The sequence below is a fragment of the Heliconius melpomene genome, chromosome 15 (genome assembly GCF_056956725.1).
Source record: "Heliconius melpomene rosina isolate 202511_hmr_F chromosome 15, ASM5695672v1, whole genome shotgun sequence".
Lineage (NCBI taxonomy): Eukaryota > Metazoa > Arthropoda > Insecta > Lepidoptera > Nymphalidae > Heliconius > Heliconius melpomene.
In genome coordinates this window covers 1,454,573-1,481,243 of record NC_140403.1, presented here as the reverse complement: position 1 = coordinate 1,481,243, position 26,671 = coordinate 1,454,573, and the positions used below count along the sequence as shown (strand labels likewise).

Below are 26,671 nucleotides of genomic sequence, written 5' to 3'. Positions count from 1 at the left end.
GGAGGTCTTGTCAGATAAAGGAAATTAATACAATTCATTGCAACAAATGGGAATTGGACAAACGAGCAGTGTTTACAGTCAGACACTGTTGCTGCACAACCACCTCAGATATGTACTTTGTGCTTACAAATTTAAGAAAAAAAAAATCAATTAAAATTTGTTAATTAATTAAGCCATCTAAGTAATTTAAAATTTGAAACTATTTTATAAAGAAAAAATCATTAACCAAAAGAGAATATATATTTTTTTATCTAATTGTGTTCAAGTTGAATATATAAAATGTATAACGTTAGTGACATAATGATAAAAAGATTCTGGTTCAATATTACTATTTTATGGAAAATATTTTTATTTTAAATTTATCTTTCTATATAGCATAATAATATTATATTTTTTATGTTCAAAGAGGCCATTGAGGCACAGCGCAATAACTTCTGACCATAAACACAATGATTTTGAATTCAAACCCCACTTAGAGGAGTATCATTGAGTTCATGAAAACAAATGATGAAACATTATAATTGTTCCACATAAAACATAATATAGATAATTTTATTAACATAAAAATCACTTCGATTGTTATTATGATAATAGATTATTGTCAGTAAGCTATAACTTATTAGTAATTTTTCATGAATGCCTTAGAAACTCTTTTGTGCTAGCTGAAATATTCTTCTTTGTTATATATAAGCCTTTGTCATGAGCTACTATTGTACTATTCAAGTTTAATCTTTAAGAAATGAAATATATTCTGTTTAAGTTATATTAGCTTAGCTTGTTGTTAGTTGTGATAATTTATGAAATTACTAAGGTACAGTTAAATAAATTATAGGTATAAAAATATCATTTTTACATAACATGGTAAATATACATGGTGGGTGTTTATATATTATTTTAAATTTATAATCATGTTTATGTCATAATCTCATTAAAAATATAAATATTCATATAAAATCGTTGAAATACATATAGAAACCTTACCAATTGGAAAAGTTTTCCAATGATAGAGAAAGTCTTCAGCGACTTGTTTAATATTGTTTACAAGCTGCTCGACTTCCGGGGGGGCTCCAACTAGCTGGACATCGAAGCGCAAGGGCTCACGCTCGGGCGCCGGCGCTTCCAGGACCAGCGAGTTCGGTCTAGACGCTCGCTCCTCCCCAGACATCCTGTTCTCCCCTCAACTGACCAGCCTCACTAATCGCATAATGATCCTGGCCGCTGTAGGCGGAGATATCACTTGACACCGACCACTTATTGTTTTATTATTTACATTCATTTGATCAATTCAAAAAAATACATCTTAAGAGATAGCGCTGCGATATTTTATTTTTGTCATGAAATTTGATACGAGATCATTTGACTATGTTAGTTCAATATGCATGTAAATTATTTCAAAATGCGAGAAAAAAATATACGAGAACCGATATTTTCGACTCTAGCGAAACGATTTGCCTTCTTGGTTGATTTGACATATGACATGTCAAATGGGAACTTGAGTAGTGACGCCATTTTATTGTGTTCGTCAGAAAATTCAATCATATAGCACTAAGAAAATATTTTTTATTAATGTTATTCAACGTTAACATAAGTCTCACTCTGGTCACATGTAATAATTTTATCATTATATTTTGTGTTTTTTTTAACAAAACATTGGTAACATTATTAAGTGTTAACGGTAACTAAAAATGTAATGAATATGCAATATAATATAATATTATCTGTGATCATGTTTCTTGTGTCAATGTGGTAATTTCGATCTTGTTTGGAAAATACGGGTTTTATTTATGAAAATCATTTGCATTTACGTTATAATTAACACATTCCAGCATTTCTTTTAACTGTACTCGTTTTGAGTAACACATATACGGGCCGTTATATCAAGTTTCTGTCTTTGAAGAAGGCTGAAGGCGATCGTGTTGGGTATGTCCTAATTTGACTATCATTCTCATTTCCATCGTATTATTTATCTTGCTTGTTTAATTTATGTGATCGTCAACAAAGTTTATGTGTTTTTCGAAATTTTGAATTACTTTTTATTTATTTTGGTAAGTCTTACTTTGATTAATTGTTTATTTCAGTTACGTTTATTACAACAAAAAAAAACTTGTTTCAGTGATATGGAAGCGATGGATATTCAGGCTGTAGAATCAAAGTTAAGCGATGTAACAGTGACTGCGATACCTATGAGTGGGAAAAACTCTCATAAAGATTTAGCTCTCGGAGGTAATAATCACGCGACCATATCCACTGTCCCAGCGTCGTCACCATCGTCGAATGGCAAGGATAAAGACAAGGACAGCATGTCCAAATATGCTCAACTTTTAGCAGTCATTGAAGAAATGGGCAAAGAAGTTAGACCAAGTTACTCAGGAAGTCGCAGTTCTGCAGAAAGACTAAAAAGAGGCATTGTCCATGCTCGTATTTTAGTTAGAGAGTGTCTCATCGAGACAGAAAGGTCTGCGCGACAGTAAAACAATTCAGTCATATACCTCAGTCAATTTTAGGTACCTCGTTGATGATAGGAGCATATACGGTAAACATTGTTTATAGTTTTATACACAGGCACCATTGATACAAAACAAGTCACAGAAAACAAAATTATAGTAATAATAGTACATATTGGATATCTATTATTTGTAAAGGATATTTTTAAAAGTTTCTAATTTTTTAAAACAATATACGAAAAACTTAAGCAAAAGTTAGAGTAAAATCAAATATAAAATCCAGGGTACTTAGACATTAAATTTATAAAGAAAATAATTGTGTGAAATACACATTCAATTTAAGATGGAGTTATATAGGTATTTATGGTCATATTTTATTTAAGGTCAAAATTTAAACAGGTCCCCAAAGAGACAACTATCCGCTTTACAAAAGTATACTTAATTCTATAAATATAAAATCTTGCATATTTTTATTAGTGTTAAGATAAAGATTAATAAGGATATTGGCAGTTGTGAGTTACAAATTTAAAGTAATACAAAAAATTCAGACGTGAAGTTGTTTGGTGGAATTAGATTGTAAATCATGTTAATTAAGTAGTGTTATTCATTCAAAATAAGTATCAGTTATGAAACAAAAACATACAATACATAAAAAAATCAAACTCATTGTAGAACAGTCATGTGGGTACAATCAATATGTTGGGATATCAATTATTTTCATTCATTTGCTTTGGTAACACAGTATATTATTTGAAATATAATATTCAAGGGATAAGCAGAGAAAGAAATTTCTTGACACCAGTAGTCTCTGTCCACCCTGTTATTACAATTTATAGCATTAAACTGAAAAAAACATTAATGTGCCAATCATGATGATAAATGTGATAATGATGATTATAAAAATTCAGTACAACTATATAAGAAAGACAATATAATATATATTTCTAAAAATGTTATAGCAATAACACTACTCAATTAATGACAATGATTTGCTTGTGACAAATTTTCGTATTTTAGCCTTGTTTTAAAAGAAAATGTTTAGTCTACTGATTTTGATTGAACACAGGCTGTGAACAACATTTATTGTGAACATCTACCTCAAATGCAAAAATATAATATTTTTAATATTCTTATGAACAGCTTTCTATATAATGATATAGGAATACAGAAATAAGTATTGGCCAAATTATTTTTTTTTTATAAAAAAACAAATTGCTCATTTATCAAAATGGCTGTTACAAATTCTGCAATGTGCTGTAGATTTTAGTCAAATAAATAAAAAAAATAGATACTAATTTAGCCATAATCTGTGCACAATGAGATTTGTCATATTGTAGACAACATGACAAATGTCAAAACAATAGTGTGATAATTATGTATGTTAATCCAATTTAAACAGGGTTCACATTTAGTTGAAATTCAACAAATCTGAACAAAAATTATAAATACATTATTAAAAGCAGAGTAATTTAATACACAGAATATTTAGTAAAATTAACAAAATATATATAAATGATGGACCCTGTCCCCACAGATGACATTAAATTTAAATGTTTAAGGCCTTGTGCATGACCTCAATTTTAGGATATTATAGATTTTAAGAAAAATATGTGCTCATCATTTTTGGTAATTATTATTTAGTAGTGTTAAGTTGTATATAATTTTATTTTTATAGGCTAATCCACCTTAGTCAAGTCAGTTAAGAATTCTGTCATGTTTAATAATTTGGCGACATTGCAAGATTTGAAATAAACAAAATAATTCAGTAAATTAAATAAACTATGAGTATTATATATATATCTATAATTTAAAAAAAAAACAAAATAAAAGAGCATTCCATGTCTTAGCAATGTTGCCATACAAACCATACACAAAAAGTAAAGTCAAAAATACAAGTCCAACTGCCGTTGAAGTATACTTGATAGATAGTAATTAGTCTAAGAAGAAATTACGAAGTAGCTTTTAATATAACGTAAGTTACCATTAACTATTAGCGTACTTACATAATGTTATACTTAAAGTCCATTTCAATTGATATTTTTTATATTAGATTTTCCTCTTCATATGTTTATTTATATGGAAAAATAATGCATAATTTTAATTATTATTAATAATTTAATGAATTTTGACTAGAATGTATACTGGATGGCTTAAACTTTTATTTTGGAGATTTTATTTTGTGCTGAAATCTATTATTAACGATTTTCTTGTAGTTATCAATGTAATTTGTAAGTGACGAACCATAAAACAGTACAAATTTTAGTAAATTAGTATTGTGTGTTAAAATGTGAATCGAGATATATATGTTGGTAATGCGCGATGACGCGATAATATACCATATTTATTCCCGTATGGACTTATTTTTATTATTAATTATTAATAAATGGATTTAAAATATCATATCGAAGTTTTATTTCGGTTACGCTCGAAGGACCAATACATATTATGTATGTACATCAAATACTGACGGTTTAATATTTTATTTTTTAATCAAAACAAGTTCACACAATTAATCGTATATTATTTAATAGAACCTAGTAAGAAATAATATCAAACGGGCCGTTTTCTGCTTTGCGCTCGGACTCAAGACATTGCGGGTTAAGTTGCAGAATTTATTGCGGTTATTCCGCCGCCGTACTTATAAATAAAATTTACTTCTTCAAATTTAGCGCGGCTCGAATCTAAAATCAACACGTTTACAGTCAACTGCGCCACGAATGTCTAGTAAACAGTCAGTAATGTAATATCACTTCACTTTCTGCTTATTGTGGCATAAGTAGGTGGCGGAACACAGCATACCGTTTTGTTCTTTGTGAAAGATTATATTAAAAGCGTAAATATTCTAGTGTGGATAATATTTTGACTTTTTTTATCTTTATGCACTTCCCTCATATAGACATGTTTTCAACTGAAGCACTATATTACTATTACCCCGAATTCCTGCCTTTAATTGTACTTGACAATGGTAAAAATATCTAAAATATAAATAATATTTCTAGTTACATTAATGGCGGTTACGTGGAATACTAAATTCAAATGGCTGGCGGGCTACAGTGCGGATTCTGTGGAGTGGTGCCCTGTAGATCCATTTCGACATGTTCTAGTATGTGGGACGTATCAACTACAGAAAAACGATGAAGGTAAATTAATTTTATTAAAACATGTAATAATATGAATTAACCTAATATTTTTGTATAAGTGTAGCTACTCTGGTCCAACCTACTTATCCTCTTTACTGAGTTTTCGTCCTCTAAATTATGGCTTCCGATATGGTATTTAAACATTAGATACTTATTATTATATAATTAGTTGCAAAACTGACACACTGAATTTTTTTTCAGATGAAAAAACAGCTGACCAACAAAAACAGAAGAGACTTGGCAAAATTTACCTCTTTTCGATCCTAGAAGATACCACTCACCTGTCACCCGTTCAAGAAATAGAAACTGCTGGTATTCTAGACCAAAAATGGTGTTACCACACTATACAGGAGCATCCTGTATTAGCCATCGTCACTTCTGAAGGATTTATACAGCTTTATCAGTTAATAAATGAAGAAAGCTCACTAAAATTAAAGCTTTGGACAGAAGATTCCATTGGAAGTTCTTTAGCTCTTTCTGTAGACTGGTCTTCTAATAAAGAATATTGTGAAAATCCGTGTTTAGTTGTAAGTGACTCGTCGGGTGCAGTAACAGTTTTTCGTGTTCTTGAAAAAGGATTAGAGAACATAGGCCAATGGAAGTCCCATAATTTTGAAGCGTGGATTGCTGCTTTTAATTATTGGAATTCTGATGTTTTTTATTCTGGTTAGTATCATTGGTTATTTTAGAAAATGGTAATTGGTTAGTAAATTTGTCCATAATTATTTAGATACTGATAAAGGTTGTTGATTCTGTCTTAATAACAAAAATAATACTTTTTTAGCCAACACGTTTTAGAATTGTAAGCGATTTAATGATTAACATATTTATTTATATAGTCTTACGTTAAAAATTGTATTTAAATAATAACATTCCAGGTGGCGACGACTGTTTATTCAAAGGGTACGACGTAAGAGTGCCCGAAGCGGTGATCACGAACCGCAGTCACGAAGCTGGGGTCACATCTGTAAGGAGTCACATTGAGATAGAACATGAACTTCTTAGTGGGAGGTTGGTTTTTGTTCCTATTTCAATATAAGTTAAGCAACATCGATTACCACAGTACGCTTGATGAGTTTTGACCGCCCCGAACTAAGGCAGGCTTTCGGAACTTTTGTGCACTCGAGAAGAAATTAATTAAAAGAAATCGTCCGTGTTCGCCATTCGAGGACCTTTCTTCCCCATTGGTTGTCGGTATATACTTATTTGTAAATAATAATATATTTTGTTCTTTTTTTTCTTTAACAAATATATAATGTCTATTAGTAGATTGCTTTTTACTAAATCCATAGTTCTATTTTGTTTAACCAGATCAAGAAAATCATGAACAAATATATCTTTATTATTGTACATTATTTAGATATCAATAAAAAAATAACAAACTAATTATATTTTACAGTTATGACGAAAAAGTCCGTTTATGGGACACAAGGAACCTAAAACGTTGCATCACCGAGACCGACGTCAAGGGCGGCGTGTGGCGACTAAAATGGCACCCATACAACAAAAGAGTAATTTTAGCGGCCTGTATGTACGGCGGGTTCCGTATACTAAATATTGAAAAACAAATTAATATAATATCAGAATATTTAGAGCATGAAAGTATTGCGTACGGCGCGGATTGGAAATTCGATGATAAATTGTCGATGGTAGCGACTTGTTCGTTCTACGATTGCACTGTGCATGTGGGCGAGGTTGATTTATAGTTTCGACTTTCGTGCAATAGTTTTTTAATTAAAAAATATATTGTTATCATTGTTTTGTAATATACTTAGTTACTGCTATTTTTTATATCTTCAATGTGTAAAAGGAAACTGTTTTCGTTAAGCTTTGTTTCGCGTTTTTTTATACACTTGATTAGGACACTTTTTTCTTCCCTTTTATTGCTGCTCCAAATGCATCTTCATGTAATTAATCATTACATTTTTTACTGGCAAGTATCCATTATAATAAACAAATATATGGTAATTTTAATATATATATATATATACACTAGTCTATGAAAAATAAAAAATAAAATCATACTATAGGCAGAAAAAAAATATACTGAAATAAAAGCAGCAAATCTCATTTAAACATGTTGTATTTCAATTTGCTTATAATGTCATGATAAATATAATTTATAACAATTACATACTTAATAAAGTAATTATTTCGCCGTAATTAATAAAAAATCTTACACCATTTACAATAAGAAGGCTTTGGGATGTCGTCGACTCTCTTCTATGTCCGAATAAAGTTTTTTTAAAAACACTAAACTGGCCTGATTACCCCTAGTATAAATTTGTACCTTATTATTTTCTAAAATACAGTCTATTCTATTCATTCAATTTAAGATATTATTATTTATAGATTAATTATAATTTCGACATTTTTAACGCGTCAGGTAGAACTAATTATTCAATTTATATAAATTCACTATACTTGGCCGATGTTATATTCTTTTCAATTGATGCAGCCCTAATTTTGCATTTTTTTGTTTCAAGTAAATTCAATTTGTAATTACTACTAAATATACAAATACTCACTAAGTGCATGGTCTAATTAAATTTTTTGTAGTAATCAACTTAAAAATACAGATTACAAATTCCAAATAGAATAAGTTTATTTACTATTCCATCCTAAGTTATTTAAATTATAAGCGTACATTTGTGTGTTATTTTTTTTTATAAAATGACTTTAAACAGAATGAGACATATTTATGCATTTTTTAAATTTTTAAGACCATTTTTTTTAAATCACATGATAGTAGACTAGTTCTGAACGTAAAATGGCAACACAGCTGAAATATGATACAAATACTCAATGCTTTTTAAATATTTTTTATTTTTTATCACTGCATTGTTACATGTTGTCAGAAAAGTTTACATAAAATGTATTAAAAATATAATATAAGATATTCGGGTGAACGAACAGCTACTTCACATATTTTCTTTTACAACATCTTTTCATTTATTATTTTACAAAGAAGTATGTGTCCAATAAAGTTGTATAAGCAGCTTATGTAAAACAATTAAATAGCTGTCACGATCCATTATAAATACAAATGGAGTCATTTAATATGTAAAAAAAAAAGCAATTTGGCCCTATCAAAGTAACAAATTGAAATGTTCAAACATTGAACAACAGACAAAATACACAGATACACTTTATTATGGTTCAAAAAAACGCAAATATACATTATAATATAGCATAATATTAACATGATATAAAGATTTCAGGGCTTAAATAAGTGTAATCTCTATGACGCGTCGAGGCCCCTCCATATATTATGTCACACGTTAAGAGGATTGACGAAGTGCGACCTTACGTGACAAGGGGTGGGGAGAGGTCCTAATTTTCATGATATAATATTTCAGAATATAATACACAAATACAATTTCCTAACTGCTGTTTTAATTTAATTATTAATAAAAAAGAATTAAATTTTTCTTACTTTCTTTATATGTACTCTGTTCTTCACTCTCTGTCTATTATAAGGTACATAAGAGAAATCCAATGTTTTACAATGGATATAACTAAAAAAATTACATAACTATTATATGCTAATACGTGATGTCACACTAGATATGAGAATTCGTGTGACATAATTTATAGACGACCCCAAAAAGCAAATAATAAATTTATAATACATTAATTGTAGACTTCAACACCCAAAATAACTTTGATTACGACAATTTGCGCGTTCCAGAACATTCCCATATATTATCGCCCGCGACATATATACATACATATATAATGTAATATTGCAATATATGCAGTTTTCTAATGATTTCCTCGTCCATTTTGTTGTTTATTTTTACACCTTGGTATGAAATACTGGGTCTATTGAATATACCATCTTAATTTTATTTTACAATGAAAACCCGATGGTGTTCTGATGCTTTAAAATCGTATAGATCTATATATACATCCATTACAACAATAATATTAATAATTAAGTATTAATGGTAAATACTCTGTACATATACATATTAAGATTCATTAATATCAAATGTTGGTATGAATAAATTAGCTCTAAAAAAGTTTAACGACAATTTATCTACATTACCTATGTTACAACTGAATCATATAGATGCAAATAAAGTAATCTTCATTCAGATCAAAATTTGGAAAATTAAATAAAACATTGGTGTAATTTGTAATAATTCCTGCAACTTTCAAACAAATATTATTTCACTACATTTTTTTTTAGCTTCACATGGTATTCCACATGTAGCAATGTAGGCATAGAGAGTGTAGTGTTAAGACAATATATTTCTCGCTTTCCGCAAAATTTTAGAAGCATTGCATGTTGAGTGGCTGAACTCAATGCCATACTTTATCTTAACATCAGAGCAAAGAATAGGAAATAATGGCACATGACACATGTGCAGCAATAATAAATATAATATTCACTTTATTATTCAAAAACATCTTTAAAATCAAATAGAATACAGCTATTTACTTAAAAAGAAATGATTATTCCTATATTTGCTTTATATATGACTCATCTAATAAGACATCCAGTTGTAGGCAACATGTTGTGGGAAGCTAGGGCCTTTGAAATATTTCCTAATAAAATCTAAATCCTGTAGAATATAATGGTCTAATTAAGTTTATACTACTATAAACTTTTATTTTACTAAAATTTTCTTTGGACTTGTAGTCCGTAATCAGTTATAATAAACAATATGGGGGGAGTTTGGAAGATTTGTATTATAAGTTTAATTCGATAAGCCTTGTAGTATACACCATTAAAGTATTCAGCAGATTCATATAAATAATCAATATTTATAAAAAAAGTCGCCACAGACTATAAAACATCAGTTTCACTAGTGTAAAAATAATTAAAAAAATGTTTACATATAAATAAATGATTTCTTTACTTAAATGGCATATACTGTGGAATCATGGCATTTTGGCATCAGAACACCCCAACAGTGCGAAATCGTTAAACCGACATCACACTATAATACCATTAATAGTACAATATATTTTAAATACATTAGACTCTACTTTCTTCATTGTGGTCGATAAAAATCGTATGAAATACATTTTTTTATTTTCAACAAACAAAATAAGCTGTAGTGTTTATAGAAGAAAGCACCCACACCATGCGCAGTTAAATCACGCTTAAAAATATTTTTTATGTTTCTAATTTGAAACCAGATAGAAGAATGTAAATTTTTGAATAGAACTTGTGTAACATTAACATTGCAGTGAGGGATTTACACATTTTCAACATATATATTAAAGTTTTGCCACCATTAAAAATTTATAATAAGTATCTGAATAGAAAAAGAAATAAGTATATGAATATTCTTCAAAATTAATAATAAGTATCTTAGATTTTTTTTGTAAAAATTCAAATAAATATGTTAAAACTGCATGAGAAATAATTTATGTCAAATTCCTAAGTTACCTTCTTTTTGAAGTACAAAATGGTTAGTAATGGTTGTTATACTGTAGAATAAATAACCATAGTTGTATCAGAAATATTTTTAATTTATATTAAATAGCAAAAAGAAATTAATCTTAGCCTTGAGCCTACTCAGTCTGCAGATAAATTCGCCACTGGCATGGGATGCTTCTTCAAAACAAAGTCAAAGGGCATCGAGAGATTCCACCATCAAATACACAACTGGTCACTATCTACATAAGTACTCTCTTATAAAATCCACAGTCAAATGCGAGTATTAAATGTTCTAATTTCATACTTCACATTAAAAAAAAGCCTACAATATCATAATTAAGTGAACTTAACAGATTACAACCTTAAACATGATCAGGTAACAGAACAGCTCACCAGGCACATCACTATTTGCGGGTCACATCAATAAATGTCAATTCGGATTTACAAATATGCCAACCCTATCTTAATATATTTATGTATAAAACAATATTCAATTGTCGTATATGAAAAAAAATCGTGTTAAGCAAATTTATTGCTATTTTAGAAAAAGTATAAATAATTTAATGTAGCACCTCTTGGAAACCATCTACATGCTTTGACCACTAAGTCATTAGTTCATTGAAATAATTGGCCAAGTTTTCTAGTTAGTACTTCCAAGAGGCGGAATATTTCTCAATGCTTAGTGTGAAATAATACTTTAAAAAAACAATGTTTAAAACGGATTTTCATCAATATATAAAATTAATAATATAAGAAATCCAAATTTTTGTATGAAAGAATACACTTAACAAAAAAGACTGAAGCAGCATATTCATAAACAACCAGGTAACAGTATATCCACACATTGTTTAAAAGTTCACTGTCCATTCACTCCATACAAACTTAGGTAACACTTTATCACTACACTTGCTATCGCTAGGCGTGTCTAGGGCAAAGGGCTCTAAAGTCCTCTCCTAGGGACCATGTTGATGCACAGGGCACATGTGTTGAGGCTTTACAGGCACGGGCTGCACAGGTTAGGGCTGCCCCAGGTTTTCCACATGAGGCACATTTAGCTGCTCGGGCCCCACATACAGCAGGGGCGAGGCCCCATAGTCGGCATCCAGCAGCTAGCAGCCCTGGGGCCCATACGCCGCAAGCCTCATGGAACCACACCTCCGCGCCTTCGGATGACGATGCGAAACGAAGTTTTGATGCTTCATCTAAGTTTCTGGAAATTTGAGATTTATTTGTTTTAGTTTTTTTAGCTCCATGCTATACCTTGCAAAGCAGAGAAAGCAAGTGAAGATCAAACTCAGTGTTAAGACACTCTTTTACAAGAGGACGGAAATGAAAATATTAAATAGAGAGAGAATAGCGCCAAATGCTTTAGTCTTTGGATACTCTTAATTTCTTTTATCTGTAATTATATTTAGGCAAAACAATAGCTGTCATTATATCATGTCATGCGGGCTTGTAAATTAGGTATCAATATCAATGTAAATACATTGATTGATTAGTGAAAAGGCGAACTGACGACCAACATGGCGTCCAGCATTTCTGTAAGAATCACGGGAACTTTTATTTCAAAAAACCGCCGTCACAAAGAATTGTTTACATTTTAAACGATGGAGTGCTAATAATATTCCAATAACTAAACGGCTAAGAACGAAGTAAATCACCTATCAACAACAAAGACTTACATCAAAGTTGGCACACTGGTTGGTTGGTTATAAGTATGGTGTCAATACTTATAACACAGCAATTAAAAATTTTAATGTATTAAATAAATTACAAATTTACAACACATCCACCAACAAACTAAATTAACATTCACTCACCTAAAATCCTCACAATTAACATCAATACGGTAAGGCCCGAACAGATCACCCAGGCCCACATGATGAGGGCCCCTCTCGCAGAAGGCGCACAGCCACGAAGCATCCGGGGTGGAGGCGTCGTACCGAAGCCCCAGGGTACTGGCGTGGAGCCCTCGGGCCCTCAGACCGTTCCTCCACTCATCAGCTGTACGTTTGTCTTCCTCTGTTGCGTTGGCTGATGCGTTTACTACTGATACGGATACTGGTGAATCACGTGGACCGACGATCTGGAAAGATTTAAAAATGACGTTTTAATTTTTTTTAGCCTCAGAGAACAGAGGGAACCTAGTATCAGGACATTCCTTTCTCAAATTTTAGAGACAATGCGTGTTGAATGGCGGAATAAAGCCGCGGTTTGTATTGTTACGAGGTTACCATCCGTAAGGTAATAAATGAAAATATAAAATAATTTATACCACTACTGAGTAGGTTAGTAATTTTAATTAAATTTTTTTTTACATAATTATGGAATAAAACTTTAAATAAGTTATAAACAAATAGTTAAAAAGTACAAAAAGAATTACTTCACCTGTATATAGGGTCCTCTCGATCGACTGGAACTTGCATTACTACCAGAATCATACGCATCTTTAACAGGCGGGTCCTTCTTCTTCTCTACTCCCTTTTTCCGCGCCATCTTTCGTCGAGGCGCGTCATCGCCCGTCGAAGCTCGACTTTGTCGCTTCGACGCTTTCTTTTCGCCTTTCGTCGGAGCAGATTTTCGTCGCTTCCTCGCTTTGGCTGTTTGTTTCTTTTCTGTTTCTTTATCCGGTTCGGTACCCGTCGGTTCTTCTATGCCGGCGAACATTTTTTCTAATTGATTCTCGACTTCGACGAAGCTGGCCGCTGTTGGTTCGGCGCTACTTGCTTCGCTCGCTTCTGGTTCTGCCGGTTTCGCTTCTGACGGTGATTCTATCGGTACGTTCGTTGATTCCGAGTTAGACGTTCTGGCACTGCGTCGTCGTGGCGCAGCGGCGGTGGCTGGTGGGGCTTCCGGCTCCTCATTTTTGGTGGGTGTTTTCTGTGGTTTCACATCCGGCGGTGGTGTCTTCGGTTTCTCTTCGGGCAACTCGGTTTCCGGTTCGGGGCTGGCTAGCACGCTTTTCAACTTATCAACGGTTACCGGTATTTCCGGTTCCGGTTCCAGTGTTGGCTCTGGTGCTGCGTCTGTGCGGTTCGATTCTGTACTGGCTATCATGGCGGCGATATCGTCTATTGTTTCCGCTGAACCGGAGCGGGTTTTTCTTCGAGCGTGCGGTTCGGGGGGTTGCGGTTGCGGTGTCGGTGGTTTTTCTGGTTTCTCTTGTTTTTCTGGTTTGTCTGGTCCATTGGGCATGTGAGATAGGTCTCCGTTCTCTAGGGGGAGTTGTGTGGGAGGTGGTAGTAGGACATCGGCGGGAGGCTGCGGTGGAGGGGGTGCAGGTACCGGTACGCGGATGGTGCGTTCTGGTTTCCGTTTCCGCTTGGAGCCGGGCGGCGCCCCGCAGGAGTCTGCTGAATCCTGGAATTTTATGGTGAATAGATTAAATTTAGTTATTTTAAAACTGATTTAAACTTTTCGATATTGCTTTAGATTATTTTCACATTCGTTTTTATATTTTAAGTTCCAAAATTTGCTAAATTCTTATAACTATTAATAATAATTTATAAAATCACGTCTCTTGTATGACAGCTCCTTTAAATATTTATATTATTCTGTTTTTTACTATTTGTTGTTGTAAAAAAATATATAAATATATCAACTGTCTAACTCTCACGGGTCATGAGAAACACTAGTGACAGATGGACAGACAAACAGCGGAATCTACGCAATAGGGTCCTGGTTTACATTTGGGTACGGACATCTAAACAAAATGAGCTAGAGCTTTTTAACTGATTTCTGTAAGAAGAGGAGGTTATCAATTTGAGTGTATTTTTTTATGTTTGTTAGCTCAGTACATTTGACTGGGTGAACTGATTTTGATGATTTTTTTATTGGAAAGCTAACGCTTTCCATGCGGTCTCATTTTTTTCGTCCATTTGTGACAATGGTATCTATGAGAAAATCACACAAGTCTTAAATTTGTATTCGGAATGTGCGCGACATATGGACAAATAACTCAATGTCGCGCCAAACGATTTCAATGATGATTTAGTTTGCACAAAAATAATACATGATTATGATTGAAGTTTAACATACGACAACCACTACCTACTCGTTTGAGAAGCATCCTTTTAAGGTCTACTTATCACTTAAAATCGTAAAATAAATTATTTTTTTAACAAAAAGAAAAACCGACATTAAACAACAAACTAAAACGTAATTAACTTTACAAAGATTTTATAATTTTGAAGTTGGTGTCAAGCTAATGCTACAACTTTACTACAATATTTACTTACAGATACTTTAAATTACTAAGCCTGTTTGGTTTACTTGACACGGACTTCAATATTACAAAATCTTTGTAATTTTTTTTTTATGTTTTAGTTTGTTGTTGAAAGTCGGTTTTTCTTTTTGTTAAAAAATAATTTATTAGTAAAAACCTTTAGGTCCGATTGTAAAAGAAAAGATTGTGGATTCAATTCCTACTCGGGGCAATGAAATATTTAATATTATCATTTACTTGCTATCACTCTGTCCGTTAGCAGGCATAGAGTGTCTTCGCACTAGGTTTCTTCTACCTTCCTTGCTGTACGCGGGATAGAGTGTAAACCAAAAAAAAACTATTAATAAAAAAACCATCCTCACTTCATTAGACGACGGTGGAGACGGTGTAGGGGCAGCCCTAGAGTGCACTATCACCGAATGCGGCGACGCTGGCGCAGGAGCTGCTGACAACCTCTCTAGCAGAGCATCTACTCGAGTATGAGGTGGCCTCGAGTGGGGGGCAGCACGGGCAATGAGGCTATTTATAGTGGGTGCATCCCTAACCGATAGGGCTGGGGCCCCAGGGGTCGGGTGGAGGGGGGCTGGAGAGCCGTTGGTGCCCCTAGGTCCCCCTACGGTGAGGTCCACGCCTCCTCTAGCGTAGGCTAGTAGCTCGTCCGCTCGCATTAGTTTGTCTGTAATTGGTTGAATTTAAATAGTTCAGAAACAAGTTTTTTACCTCCACCGATTGTGACTGTATATGTGACGGTTGTAGGTTCGATTGCCATTTGGAGTAATTATCTAATGTTTTCCTTTCCTCAATCTTGTAACAAGACAAAGCCCGACATTGAGTTCCGCCACTCAACAGTGTCTCGAAAATTCGACGGAGTGGGAGCGGTGTGTTTCAACACTAGATTCCCTCTGCCTATCCTGCTATATGCTATTACGATACACGTAAAATTTTTAAGACTGTTTTAACTATTTTTTTCGTTATCTATTTTTGGCCTACAATTGTGATGGTTCTTATGCTAAATACAAGTTTTTGATTATTATAAAACAAAAATATGATCTGTTATCGAATACTATTAAATGAACCTAAATATATTTTATTTTTCATTGGTCTTACAACTACTTTGTTTGATGCTATGAATAGTAGAACACGCCAGTACTTTACACACAAATTAATATAACTTTTCGTTTGTTTTTCTGTCTGTATTTCTATATCTTACCTCTGCCTGGTCCCAAATGTGGATATAGTTCAGCTGGCGGCAGTGCAGCACCAGCCTTAACGTCCCCAGGAGACGGCGTGTGCCTTAAAAAACATAGTAAATCGTGAGTTATTATAGTAATCTTATAATAAAAAAAATGTCTCTCTGATTTACCTAATATAAACTTATTTAAGGTTAGTTGATTATATTCTTTGTCGTACATTACGTTAAGTATTATAATCAGCAATATTGTTGATATAATATATCCCTAAGAATCACGGTATACAAAATAAAATTATTGGGCTTAATTTTTTACATAATTTAATCAGTGAAGAAGTGATAACTTTCATTCATATTTAAGTATTATTGCAGGCCTGGAGGAAATTTTCCGTGAACTTGATTGGGAAGGAAAGGGCCTTTCTATAAGTGGTGAACAATTGACACATCGAAGATTTGTCGAAGATTTGCTAATATTATCAATTTCTAAAAATAGTCTCCAATCTCCAATACACAAAAAACTATAACAATGACTAACGACAATAACAGTATCGAATATGTCAATGAATACGTTTATTTGGGGCAACTAATATGAATATACCAAATGTCTAAGGAAATCGAGAGACCCATTAGCAATTTTTGGGAGCGGTATTGGAGCTTCAAAGAAATATTGAAAAACAAAACAAAGAGGATCATCATGCGCCGGGCGCCACTCATAAAGTACTAGTAAAACTAATCCGTAATTATTAAAAACGAGTACAACTTATTAAATTAAGCCGTTCGGTTCGGTTAAGTTTATCAATTTTATATCTTGAAAAGTACTAAATCGATTTTCATAAAACTTGTTCTGTTTTAAGTCCTATGTATATAGTCCTATACCTAATTAAAATCAAAAAGGATCAGAATCTCGATGTGGCTGTAAGTTTCCGATTTATGGGCCAACACCTACAAAATTTGGTACATGGGCTTGGACGCCTAAATATATGTATAATATCCAACTTCAACGATAACACATTCGTACCTACAAACAAATACCCTCCTTTATTTGAAATCGGTTAAAAATATATTAAGCCGAGTGAGACATCATGCGGATGAGACAACCTTGGAGTCTATAAAATAATGTGGTATTGTAGTTAAAACTCTAAGACGCGTAGAATAGCATGTTTGTCTTATTAATATTCATGATTTTGGAAAACGCGAAACGCGAGTTTGTTTGAGTTTATAATTAACTTTATTATTTTTAAATGGATGACACGCCGTGGCGCAGCGGCACAGAGTCTGATTTTGTATGGTTGTTCGCTCGAGGAAATGAATCTCTCCAGAATTAAGCGGAAAGTGGGAAACGGCAATATTGTCTAAATGGGAAGTCTTAACTCTTAACAATACGTTCCCAGGTACCCTCTGCCTATCCTGCTATGTTCATGAACATAAAAAAATAGAAACGCAATCACAGATAAAATAAATGATAAATTGTAACGCAAGAAGAAATGTATACGAACGGAAAAACCATCTTTCATTTCCTTTTATTCATGGCTTCATTATTATTTATTATAGGAATAATTATAGTGTCGTGTGAAATGAACCATGTGTTCTGAAAATAGGGGTCGAAGGTTATGGGTTTGACTTCCTATTATGGTATATGTTATCTGTATATTATATAGGTTAATTGATATATATTTTTGTATAGGCTATGGTAAATCTGCTACATGAGAAAATGTGAAGATGTAGATTACATATAACTTATCTTGGCTTTTAGCACTGGCGTATGACTGAAAACGCGTTAGTTGTGAGTTCAAATCTCACTCTGGGGAATGAATTATTAGTTATTAATATTTTAATTTCCTCGCTCTAGTAACAAGACAAAGCGCGACGTTGAGTTACGCCACTCAGCAGGCAATTTCCCGATTGGGCGGTGCGTAGGGAACGGAGTGTTTTAACACTATATTATCTCTGCCTTCCCGGCTACACGCGGGATACAGAGTGAAGCTAAAGGAAAAAAATTACCTTAATAAATGCTTATCGGGCGGCGTTGGCGTATGTCTGTATAACTCGGGCGGCGTCGCGGTGTGTCTGAACACGGAGTTGGCGCCGCTCTTCATCGCCTGCAACAACAGACCCTACCGTAGTGCGGGTGGTACACAGCGGTGTTTAGTTACGTTATGATATTATGAGTGTGAAGTTAGTTTGTAAGCTTACGTGGATGGATGGATGAGAAGTGATTTAATATTTTAATTAGATAATTTAGAAAAAAAAAAATTATATGTTATTTATTAATGATCTGTTCTTGGGTCGAAAATGACGAATTATTAAAAAATCACAATTATAATATGCATCTATTATGTTTTTGAAATAAACTAATATTTCTCTTTCTTTGTCGTTCTATAATTGTATTCAATACAAATATTTCTTGGTTATTGTGGTTACAATTAATATTGTAGACAATATATGAAATCTACAATAAAATGTTCAAATCACTTCTCATTTCATACATATTTACACAATAATGGAATTGCAGATGGTACACAAAAGATAAAGAAGTTTAACTTTGTTTCATTTTAACTTTTCAGTTTAGATTGTAAAATTAGTTTGTATAAAGAAACATTAAAGCTTAAAATTAAAAAGCAGCATAATGATTTTACTCTGAACTTCTTGTTAATTAATTTTATAAACTTAAAAAAGAAAAAAAAACGAACTTTATATCTTTTTTTTATATTATTATGGGTTCCAAAACAGAATGTGTTACTTTTCTAGTCATAATGAAAGATTGTGTTTTCTTCATCTACTCAGCAAGATGACCAAATACAAATAATAAAGTAAAATAAATGAATGATAGCTCTATATTATATTAGTACCAATTAAAGATAGTTTATTAATTTTAATTATTTATCAATAAAAAAAATATTGTTTTTCATTATCACTTAATAAGAAACCACCAATTATGATTACTATACAAAAATTGCAAAAAAAAGGTCAATGAACTTTTGACATTTGATACAAAATGGCCGCTTTTAGGCCCCCAATCGGTTAATTATAGATTACACGACTAAGCAGAACATAATGCGCATTATATTGATACTACAAAACTTTTTCTTTGAGTTGATTCCAATGGATGTTATTTTTCTAATATATGGAAGAGTATATGTCATCACTTGTTTGGGGGAAATATATTAAAAAAAAAACAAACTGCACAATAAAAACGTATGTTGATAATAATATAAATAAGCTTTAAACTTCTATTATTACTGACAGGTATATTGTTGCCAATAGACCTGATATAGTATTATGATTGTTGACGTTACTATCCCACATGATGACAATCTCGTGAAGGCCGAAAAAGAAAAACAATCTAAATATTTGGACCTAGCCCATGAGATTACCGCCATGTGGGATGTCAATGCGACTATCATTGTGCCGATAGTGGTTTCGGTTAACGGTCTAATAGCGAAAAGCCTCGACCAACACCTTAAGAGGCTATCGCTTAGCTGTTGGATCAAGAACCGGATACAGAAGGCAGTGTTACTTGAGACGGCACGTATTGTGCGGAGGTTCCTCTCTCTGGAGCCCTAGCCACCGATGGCTTGGACCCTTGTCCCGCCCTCGGAAGAGTGGTTTTTTTATATTTTTAAATGTATCTTTTTTATAATAATTTATATTTAAAAATGTAAAATTTATTCACATATTTAATAAAAGTATATTCAATATAAATAAGCTTTAAAAATTTTGACTAAAAGTTGCGTATATTGTTCTTAATAAAAAATGCATCCAAGTGACTCATGTGCAAAGTATAAACATTTAGAAAAAAAAAAAGCCTATTCTGCAATGCAATTTCATTGACAACAAGTATTTTATTGATAGAATTATTATTTTCTGTCAAACCGGAAATAACATGTAGGTATAATAATGAACATGGACGGTTCTATTATTCCCTCTGTCATTGTATTTTCATTTATTTTCTTCTAAATTAAATACATAATTTCATAATAAGCGCAATCTATAAATTGTATTAAGGATTTTTTTTATATAAAATTTATTTTATATTTTATATTTAATTTACTCATTTGACACTTTTGTTTTTTAACGGCGAATTTATTATGAAATTATATTTCATAATAAATTCAATTCATGACGCAATCATAAATTCCTCTGATTAATTTCTTAAGAATTGAATACACATACATACGTTATTTCTATTTTAATAGTGAATAAGGCAATGGTGAAAAGTACAATACGATCGACCAGTTGTAGCCGCCGCGAAGTTAGCTGCACAAATTTTAGAATGTTTCTATATTTGATTATCTTCTTTCCTATCGAACAATATGGAAATAAAATCTAACGTCACGGCAACCAAAACTCATCAACCGTACTATAAGCTCATTTCTAACTACATTAGACCAAAACGAAACAGAAATATCCACAAAACCCTTACTTGCAACGGGTCGGGGGGCGAAGGCGCCGGCACATGGTAGAGGTGAGGCGGAGGGGTGGGAGTATGCCACGTGACGCCTCGCTCTGACGCCATGTGGGCCTGCGGGGCTCGGGCCAGGAGGTTCGCCACCTGTAACTGAAATTAGAAAGGATTGGAAATACGTACTGGAACGTCGAACGCTGACGTGACGCAGGGGCACGGGGGTGTGACTGCAGCGCGTCGGTTGTGGGATTGATCCCTACTTGAGGGAATGAATTATTATTTGGTAATATTTTCATTTCTTCGCTCTGGCACCAACGCAAAAGCCCAGCGTTTAGTTTCGCCACTGAACACACAATGCTTCAAATAAATCGGCAGAAAGTTCAGAACAGTGTGTCTCAACACTAGGTGCCCTCTACCTAAAAATTTATGGATATGCTTTCAATTTCTTTTAGAATTAATCAGGTGAGGTGATTCCCACTCGAGGAAATGAAATATTTAACATTTTCATTTTCTCGCTCCAGTGTAGAGGCGAAGCGAAGAGTAGTTCACCACTCAACACACAATGTCTCCAGAATTCTACGCAAAAATAGGAACGTATGCTCCCTCTACCTACCCTGCTACATGCGGGATACAGCGTAAAGCTGGAAAAAGTCCGATTCATTGATTATCAAGGTAATTAATGAAGGTTCATAATATTTAATAATGTGTTATTATCCTATCCTATCCTAAGAATACTATAACATCAAAAACCTGCATGTAGCATATTTTTTTTATTAATTTACTTTCGATTTTTATTCGCTTCACGCTATATCTCTTCTGGAACTCTGTACTCATAGTACCTAGCACAGGTACGCTGCTGTGTGCGGGCCTGTTAAGATATTCCGTTTTCATATTTTCCGCTTCTTTATGGAAGAATTACATGCTGAGTGGGGAAACCCATCGCCGCATTTTGCCTCGACACCAGAGCAAAGAAATGAAAATATGTATTATACAATTAAATTTATTGGAGTGGGAATCGAACCCAGAACCTGACGAGTTTACAGTCACACGCTTGAGCCCCTGCGCCACGACTGGCCTTAACATCCTTACTTTCGTTAAATTATCATAAAATCTAAAAGTCTACTATAAAATTGTTTATTACGTATAATCGTTTCTTCATTAAGACAATAAGGAAATGAGAAGTCGTTAATCAAAATATATAGTGCTATAAAACTTTATTATTTACGAGGAGTTTCCTTTGGAAATGGCAATATTTTTGTTGTTCAGGCTAAGCACTTTTCTACAATGACATACGAAAAAATCTATACTAATATAATAAAGCGGAAGAGTTTGTTTGTTTGTTTGTTTGAACGCTAAGATCTCTGGATCTACTGGTCCGATTTTCATTGTTTTTGTTTTGTATGAAAGCTGCATTCTTCAGAAGTGCTATAGGCTATATAACATTACATTACACATATATACTAATATATTTTAAGTACATTCTAATTTGACATGCAATTTATTCTGCCATGTTAATAACAACCGTCGTTGCTACGCGACCGCTACCGCGACGTTTTGATATTCATCTTTATGAAAATAAATATAATAGTCACTTTTAGCATTTTATCTAGATTGAAATTATAGTTTACTGTATAACATACTAATAAATAATTAAGGAGATGTCACTGATTCTAAATGACCTAGCCACCTAGCGGGCGGCACAGTGTGAGTATGACCGACGCGAACGGGCAGATGACGTTGACGGTTTTATAAATTTTCATACATTTTCGAACTTTATTTGTTGCTTATAATTAATTTAAAATACACTTTGATTCTCTTCTTATTTTATTTGATATTGCCCGCTAAAATTATCCTACTTAATAGAGAGAAATGTTTAGTTATTTCGTAGAGTCGATATCTATGTACGCACGTACGGAAAACTTTAGGTACTTTTTCTAATATTAAGAATACCTATCCTTTAGTTACTTTTAATCCTTTTGTTAGTTCATTTCAATAACTCAGATAATTTTTTCTAATAATGTGTATCTACTTATTATTCTTTTTGATTATTTGAGCTTATATTTTCTTACTAATTCTATTGAGAATTGAAAATAATTTCATGAATATATTTAATAAATATTCTTATAGTTGAAGCAGGCGTAGCCGCGTCCGGGTCCACTAGTATATAATAAAAAAATTGTATGAGAAATATTAGTACCTAGTATTCTATATTGGCAGTGTTCACTATCTATTTTTTTTTCACCACTCATCATATTAATATATGTACATGACATCTGACATGACTGTAATCAGTCATGTCAGAACCCAGTGTTTTGACACTTCGTTCTCCGCTTTTAGACACTGTGTGTTGAGTGGCGGTCTACTATCTTGTTAGAAGCAAGAAAATTAATAAACTTCACTTGAGCGGGGATCGAAGCTGCAGTCAGCGATTTTACAATCGGGATGGAGGTCCTACTCCGGTAGGTTGGCTTCGAATATAATGTGAATATCTATACTAATATAATAAAGCGGAAGAGTTTGTTTGTTTGAACGCTAAGATCTCTGGATCTACTGGTCAGATTTACTATGTTTTTGTTTTGTATGAAAGCTGCATTCTTCAGAAGTGCTATAGGCTATATAACATTACATTACACATATATACTAATATATTAAAATACTTTCTAATTTGACATGCAATTTATTCTGCCATGTTAATAACAACCGTCGTTGCTAAGGAACGGTTTGCAAAGTTTGTTTGTTGTTTTAAGAAAACGTCACCCAAAATGAACTTATATTTTGATATTCATCCAATAATTTCATAAATATATTTAATAAATATTCTTATAGTTCAAGCAGGCGTAGCCGCGTCCAGGTCCACTAGTTATTTATAAAATTCATTTATTGTGTTTTTTATTGTATTTTTAATATTTACGTTTTTCAAACATTCCATCGTTCAATGTGATGTCTTAAAAAACCCCAAATATAGCATGATGACGCTCTCGAAAACTATTCAACTTCGTTGATGTCATTAGAAATTTTCGCCAATTCGTATAATAAATAAAAAAATATATTTTTTGTATATTGAAGTTTCATGCAAGTGTTCTTTTTTACTTCGATCACTACATCGAGAGAAGCGATTAGTCTTATAAATAACTAGCGGTCCGCTCGCGGTTTCACCCGCGTGAATTATGTTATTATTTATTTCTGTCTCCATGACTACGTCCTAGTGACGTCTATGCAAAATTTGAGGCTCCTAGCATTTGTAGTAACGAAGTTTCATACAAACTTTCGACCCCAAAAACAACCCCATAGAAGTCGAATATTGCAAATTCCCATCTTAGCGAGCAACTCCTATGCAAAATTTGAGATTCCTGGCACATGTAGTTTCTGAGATTTCGTGATGAGTGAGTGACCTTTTGATGCTGTAATACCACACATGACAGGGTAGGCAGAGGGAATCTAGTGTTAAAATACTCTATTCCCCATTTTACAAAGAAATTCCTCCGGATTCAAAATCCGGAGGCATTACGTGTTGAGTGGCGGCAACGCCGTCAACGCCGCGCTTTGCTTCGATACTAGAGCAAAAGAATGGAAATATAAATTGAAATAAATATTTCACTTCTTCAAGTCGGGATTCAACCCACAACCAGTTGCATTTACAATTCCAGATGTGTGCACTGCACCACTGGTGTATGACAATTAAATTGAAAAAAAAAAAGAATTATGTAACATATATTATAATATATGAACTTTCTTTTGCATTATTTTGTAGCAAAACATCAACAGATGTCTTTTTATTCATTTTTATGTTTTTTTTGTCTATACAGATTTATTAATACATTTTATTAAGTGTGATATCAAATATTTAACATGTTAATACATTATAATTTCCAGCACAATTTTTATTTCATGCTTATCTTTCCAATTATGAATGTAGATTAAGAAAAAACTTTGCACTTGATGCAGTGATATTGAATTAGTTTTATTTATATGATTTACACTTTATGCCACACACTAGATTGTAAGACACTCCATTCTTTGCTTTTCCAAAATTCAAGAGATTGTGTGTTGAGTGCCGGAACTCTATCATAAGCAATATGCTTTCTTTTAAAGATTTTTACAAAAATTATATTGCAAATTAAAAGCAACTATGTCATGGCAATTTGCACTAACTTAGTAAATTTGGCGGACTTGGCATACTGCAGTCTGACTACTCATGTAATGGTATGACCATGTTCAATCTCTATGTAATAAATAATTATCTTTTATGTCTTTAAGGCAAAGTATCTATCAGCCTCACACTGTATCCCACACACAGCATGGTAGGCAGAGGGAACCTAGTTTGTTAAGAAACTCCATTCCCCATTTTCAGCTGAATTCTGGAGGCATTGCATGTTGAGTGGCAGAACTCAATGCCGCGCTTTGCCTTGACACCAGAGCGAAGAAATGGAAATATAAAAGTAAATAAATATTACATTTTCTCAGGTGGGGACCAGACCCACAACTGTCACGTGACAGTCACACCCTTGTGCCGCTGCACCACGGCCTATGGGTGGACAGATGAACATAATAGTCATCATAATATTCATTGAAAACATGTATTTTTAAAGATACTTTAAAATTAATAATTATATGATTCAATATATAAAGATTTTTTATTAATGCTTTATAGCTAGTTGAATGTAAATTTTATTCAAATATTTATATTACACTATTATTATTAAATTAATGTAATTATTGTAATAATACTTTTAATATCTGATAGTATGGCAACATTAAACAACTATGTCACTAAGGAGGTCAAACATGCAAACAGCTGATTCTTGTGTTGCAATACACATTAAAATAGGTATTCAATGAATCTTCACTCAAGGAAATAATATAAAAACTTGTTTTCGTCGTTTTACAACAAAAACAACGGCCGCACGCCAAAGTGCGCCTGAAGTTATGAATCGTTAACGCAAAATGAATATGAAATAAGCTTGTTATGTTTATTTATGAGTATTCAAATGATATTTCTTTACAACTGTGTATAAATATGTACAAAAGTAATTGAGATATTAGAATTATAAGCACCACCTGCAAGGGGCTCCAGCCCGCTCCGAGTTGCGACTGTCTACCATTGGGGTTGTGCTGCGAGCCGCCAGACATCGTGCGCGGTGATCTCGCGGCACTGTTTACAATACTATTTCAGTTCCGATACGATAACAAACACTCCCTCAGTCCACCATAGTGTTGCCGGCAACTTTGAAGTCTTCGCCCGCGTAACTGCGCTCCCTTACGACGTGTACAGAAACTTCTAAAATGTTTTCATGTGCACATGTAATATTTTTAAGCATCCATAGCAGCCAGCAGTCACTGTGAATTGATAACCGCACATATGTTCACTTATTCATTGGTTTATTTAAAAGAAAACCATATTTATTTCAAGTACGGTATGGTGTTCACGAATCTGAAGCTCACTTCGCGTGACATTTTGAACGCATTTAAGGTTTGAAAATATACACTGTACCGGCACTTTATGGCTTGATTTTTGTTCTTTGATCAATGCCAACTATGTCCTTTTGTGGAATTGTACATTTATCACTAATAACTGCGAGAATAAACCGAATTATATCAAACTATGCACAAGGATCACATCCAACAATGGTGGCCGATTGGGATTTTGAAAGCTTAAACAGCGCCATCTTGTGAACAAACTTACAAAACTTTGTACAGTCGGTAAAGCAGTAAAACGGAAACATGTTATTGTTTATGGTTATGAAAAAATCTCGTGTTACATTTATCTTATAATAATAAATTTATATTTTTAATTATAAATCCGTAGTTGAAGTATAAAAAGTATGAGGAATTATAGATATAAAATAAAAGAATTAATTATTTCTTAGTATTTT

At 32.9% G+C, this 26,671-nt stretch overlaps 4 protein-coding genes across 8 annotated transcripts in view; 2 read left to right on the top strand and 2 right to left on the bottom strand.

The window, feature by feature from the left end:
* The window catches only part of LOC146531214 (uncharacterized), a 32,894-nt gene extending 31,430 nt beyond the window's left edge, over positions 1 to 1,464 (bottom strand). For both annotated transcript variants that reach the window (XM_085197958.1, XM_085197957.1), the window contains exon 1: positions 982 to 1,464. In XM_085197958.1, coding sequence (XP_085054084.1) covers positions 982 to 1,165 — 184 coding nt within the window. In that variant the 5' untranslated portion in view covers positions 1,166 to 1,464. The remainder of the gene's footprint in view (positions 1 to 981) is intronic.
* Positions 1,465 to 1,669: 205 nt separating this feature from the next.
* On the top strand, positions 1,670 to 7,842 carry LOC146531212 (diphthine methyltransferase). Of its 3 annotated transcripts, none has more exons than XM_085197928.1 (5): positions 1,670 to 1,920; positions 5,444 to 5,584; positions 5,786 to 6,250; positions 6,463 to 6,595; positions 6,984 to 7,842. In XM_085197928.1, exons 2-5 carry the CDS (start codon positions 5,452 to 5,454, stop codon positions 7,288 to 7,290), a joined length of 1,038 nt encoding a protein of 345 aa, XP_085054054.1. In that variant the 5' UTR covers positions 1,670 to 1,920; positions 5,444 to 5,451; the 3' UTR covers positions 7,291 to 7,842. The 3 variants fall into 3 exon arrangements, with proteins under 3 accessions (XP_085054054.1, XP_085054055.1, XP_085054053.1); XM_085197929.1 differs by lacking the exon at positions 1,670 to 1,920 and adding an exon at positions 2,468 to 4,416; XM_085197927.1 differs by lacking the exon at positions 1,670 to 1,920 and adding an exon at positions 5,067 to 5,277.
* Positions 2,118 to 2,471, top strand: LOC146531213 (uncharacterized). The gene has a single exon (XM_085198546.1). The coding sequence runs from the start codon at positions 2,118 to 2,120 to the stop codon at positions 2,469 to 2,471; it is 354 nt and encodes a 117-aa protein (XP_085054672.1).
* On the bottom strand, positions 7,650 to 26,469 carry LOC146531211 (uncharacterized). 2 transcript variants are annotated; one of them, XM_085197925.1, is made up of 9 exons: positions 26,290 to 26,469; positions 25,857 to 26,135; positions 20,817 to 20,951; positions 18,395 to 18,507; positions 16,415 to 16,497; positions 15,567 to 15,880; positions 13,368 to 14,339; positions 12,800 to 13,065; positions 7,650 to 12,189 (listed from the first exon to the last, which is right to left on the bottom strand). In XM_085197925.1, exons 2-9 carry the CDS (start codon positions 25,926 to 25,928, stop codon positions 11,895 to 11,897), a joined length of 2,250 nt encoding a protein of 749 aa, XP_085054051.1. In that variant the 5' UTR covers positions 25,929 to 26,135; positions 26,290 to 26,469; the 3' UTR covers positions 7,650 to 11,894. The 2 variants fall into 2 exon arrangements, with proteins under 2 accessions (XP_085054051.1, XP_085054052.1); XM_085197926.1 differs by having other exon boundaries at positions 18,395 to 18,492; positions 25,857 to 26,469.
* Between the last annotated feature and the right edge of the window lie 202 nt (positions 26,470 to 26,671).

Excerpts from the sequence above, each read along its gene's own strand:
- LOC146531213 (XM_085198546.1), top strand. The coding sequence starts at position 2,118 with ATGGAAGCGATGGATATTCAGGCTGTAGAATCAAAGTTAAGCGATGTA.
- LOC146531212 (XM_085197928.1), top strand. The coding sequence starts at position 5,452 with ATGGCGGTTACGTGGAATACTAAATTCAAATGGCTGGCGGGCTACAGT. Across the intron at positions 5,585-5,785 it reads ACTACAGAAAAACGATGAAG|ATGAAAAAACAGCTGACCAA; the intron begins GTAAATTAATTT and ends ATTTTTTTTCAG. Across the intron at positions 6,251-6,462 it reads TTCTGATGTTTTTTATTCTG|GTGGCGACGACTGTTTATTC; the intron begins GTTAGTATCATT and ends ATAACATTCCAG.
- LOC146531211 (XM_085197925.1), bottom strand. The coding sequence starts at position 25,928 with ATGTCTGGCGGCTCGCAGCACAACCCCAATGGTAGACAGTCGCAACTC. Across the intron at positions 20,952-25,856 it reads CGGGCTGGAGCCCCTTGCAG|TTACAGGTGGCGAACCTCCT; the intron begins GTGGTGCTTATA and ends TTCTAATTTCAG. Across the intron at positions 14,340-15,566 it reads CTCCACCGTCGTCTAATGAA|GATTCAGCAGACTCCTGCGG; the intron begins GTGAGGATGGTT and ends ATAAAATTCCAG.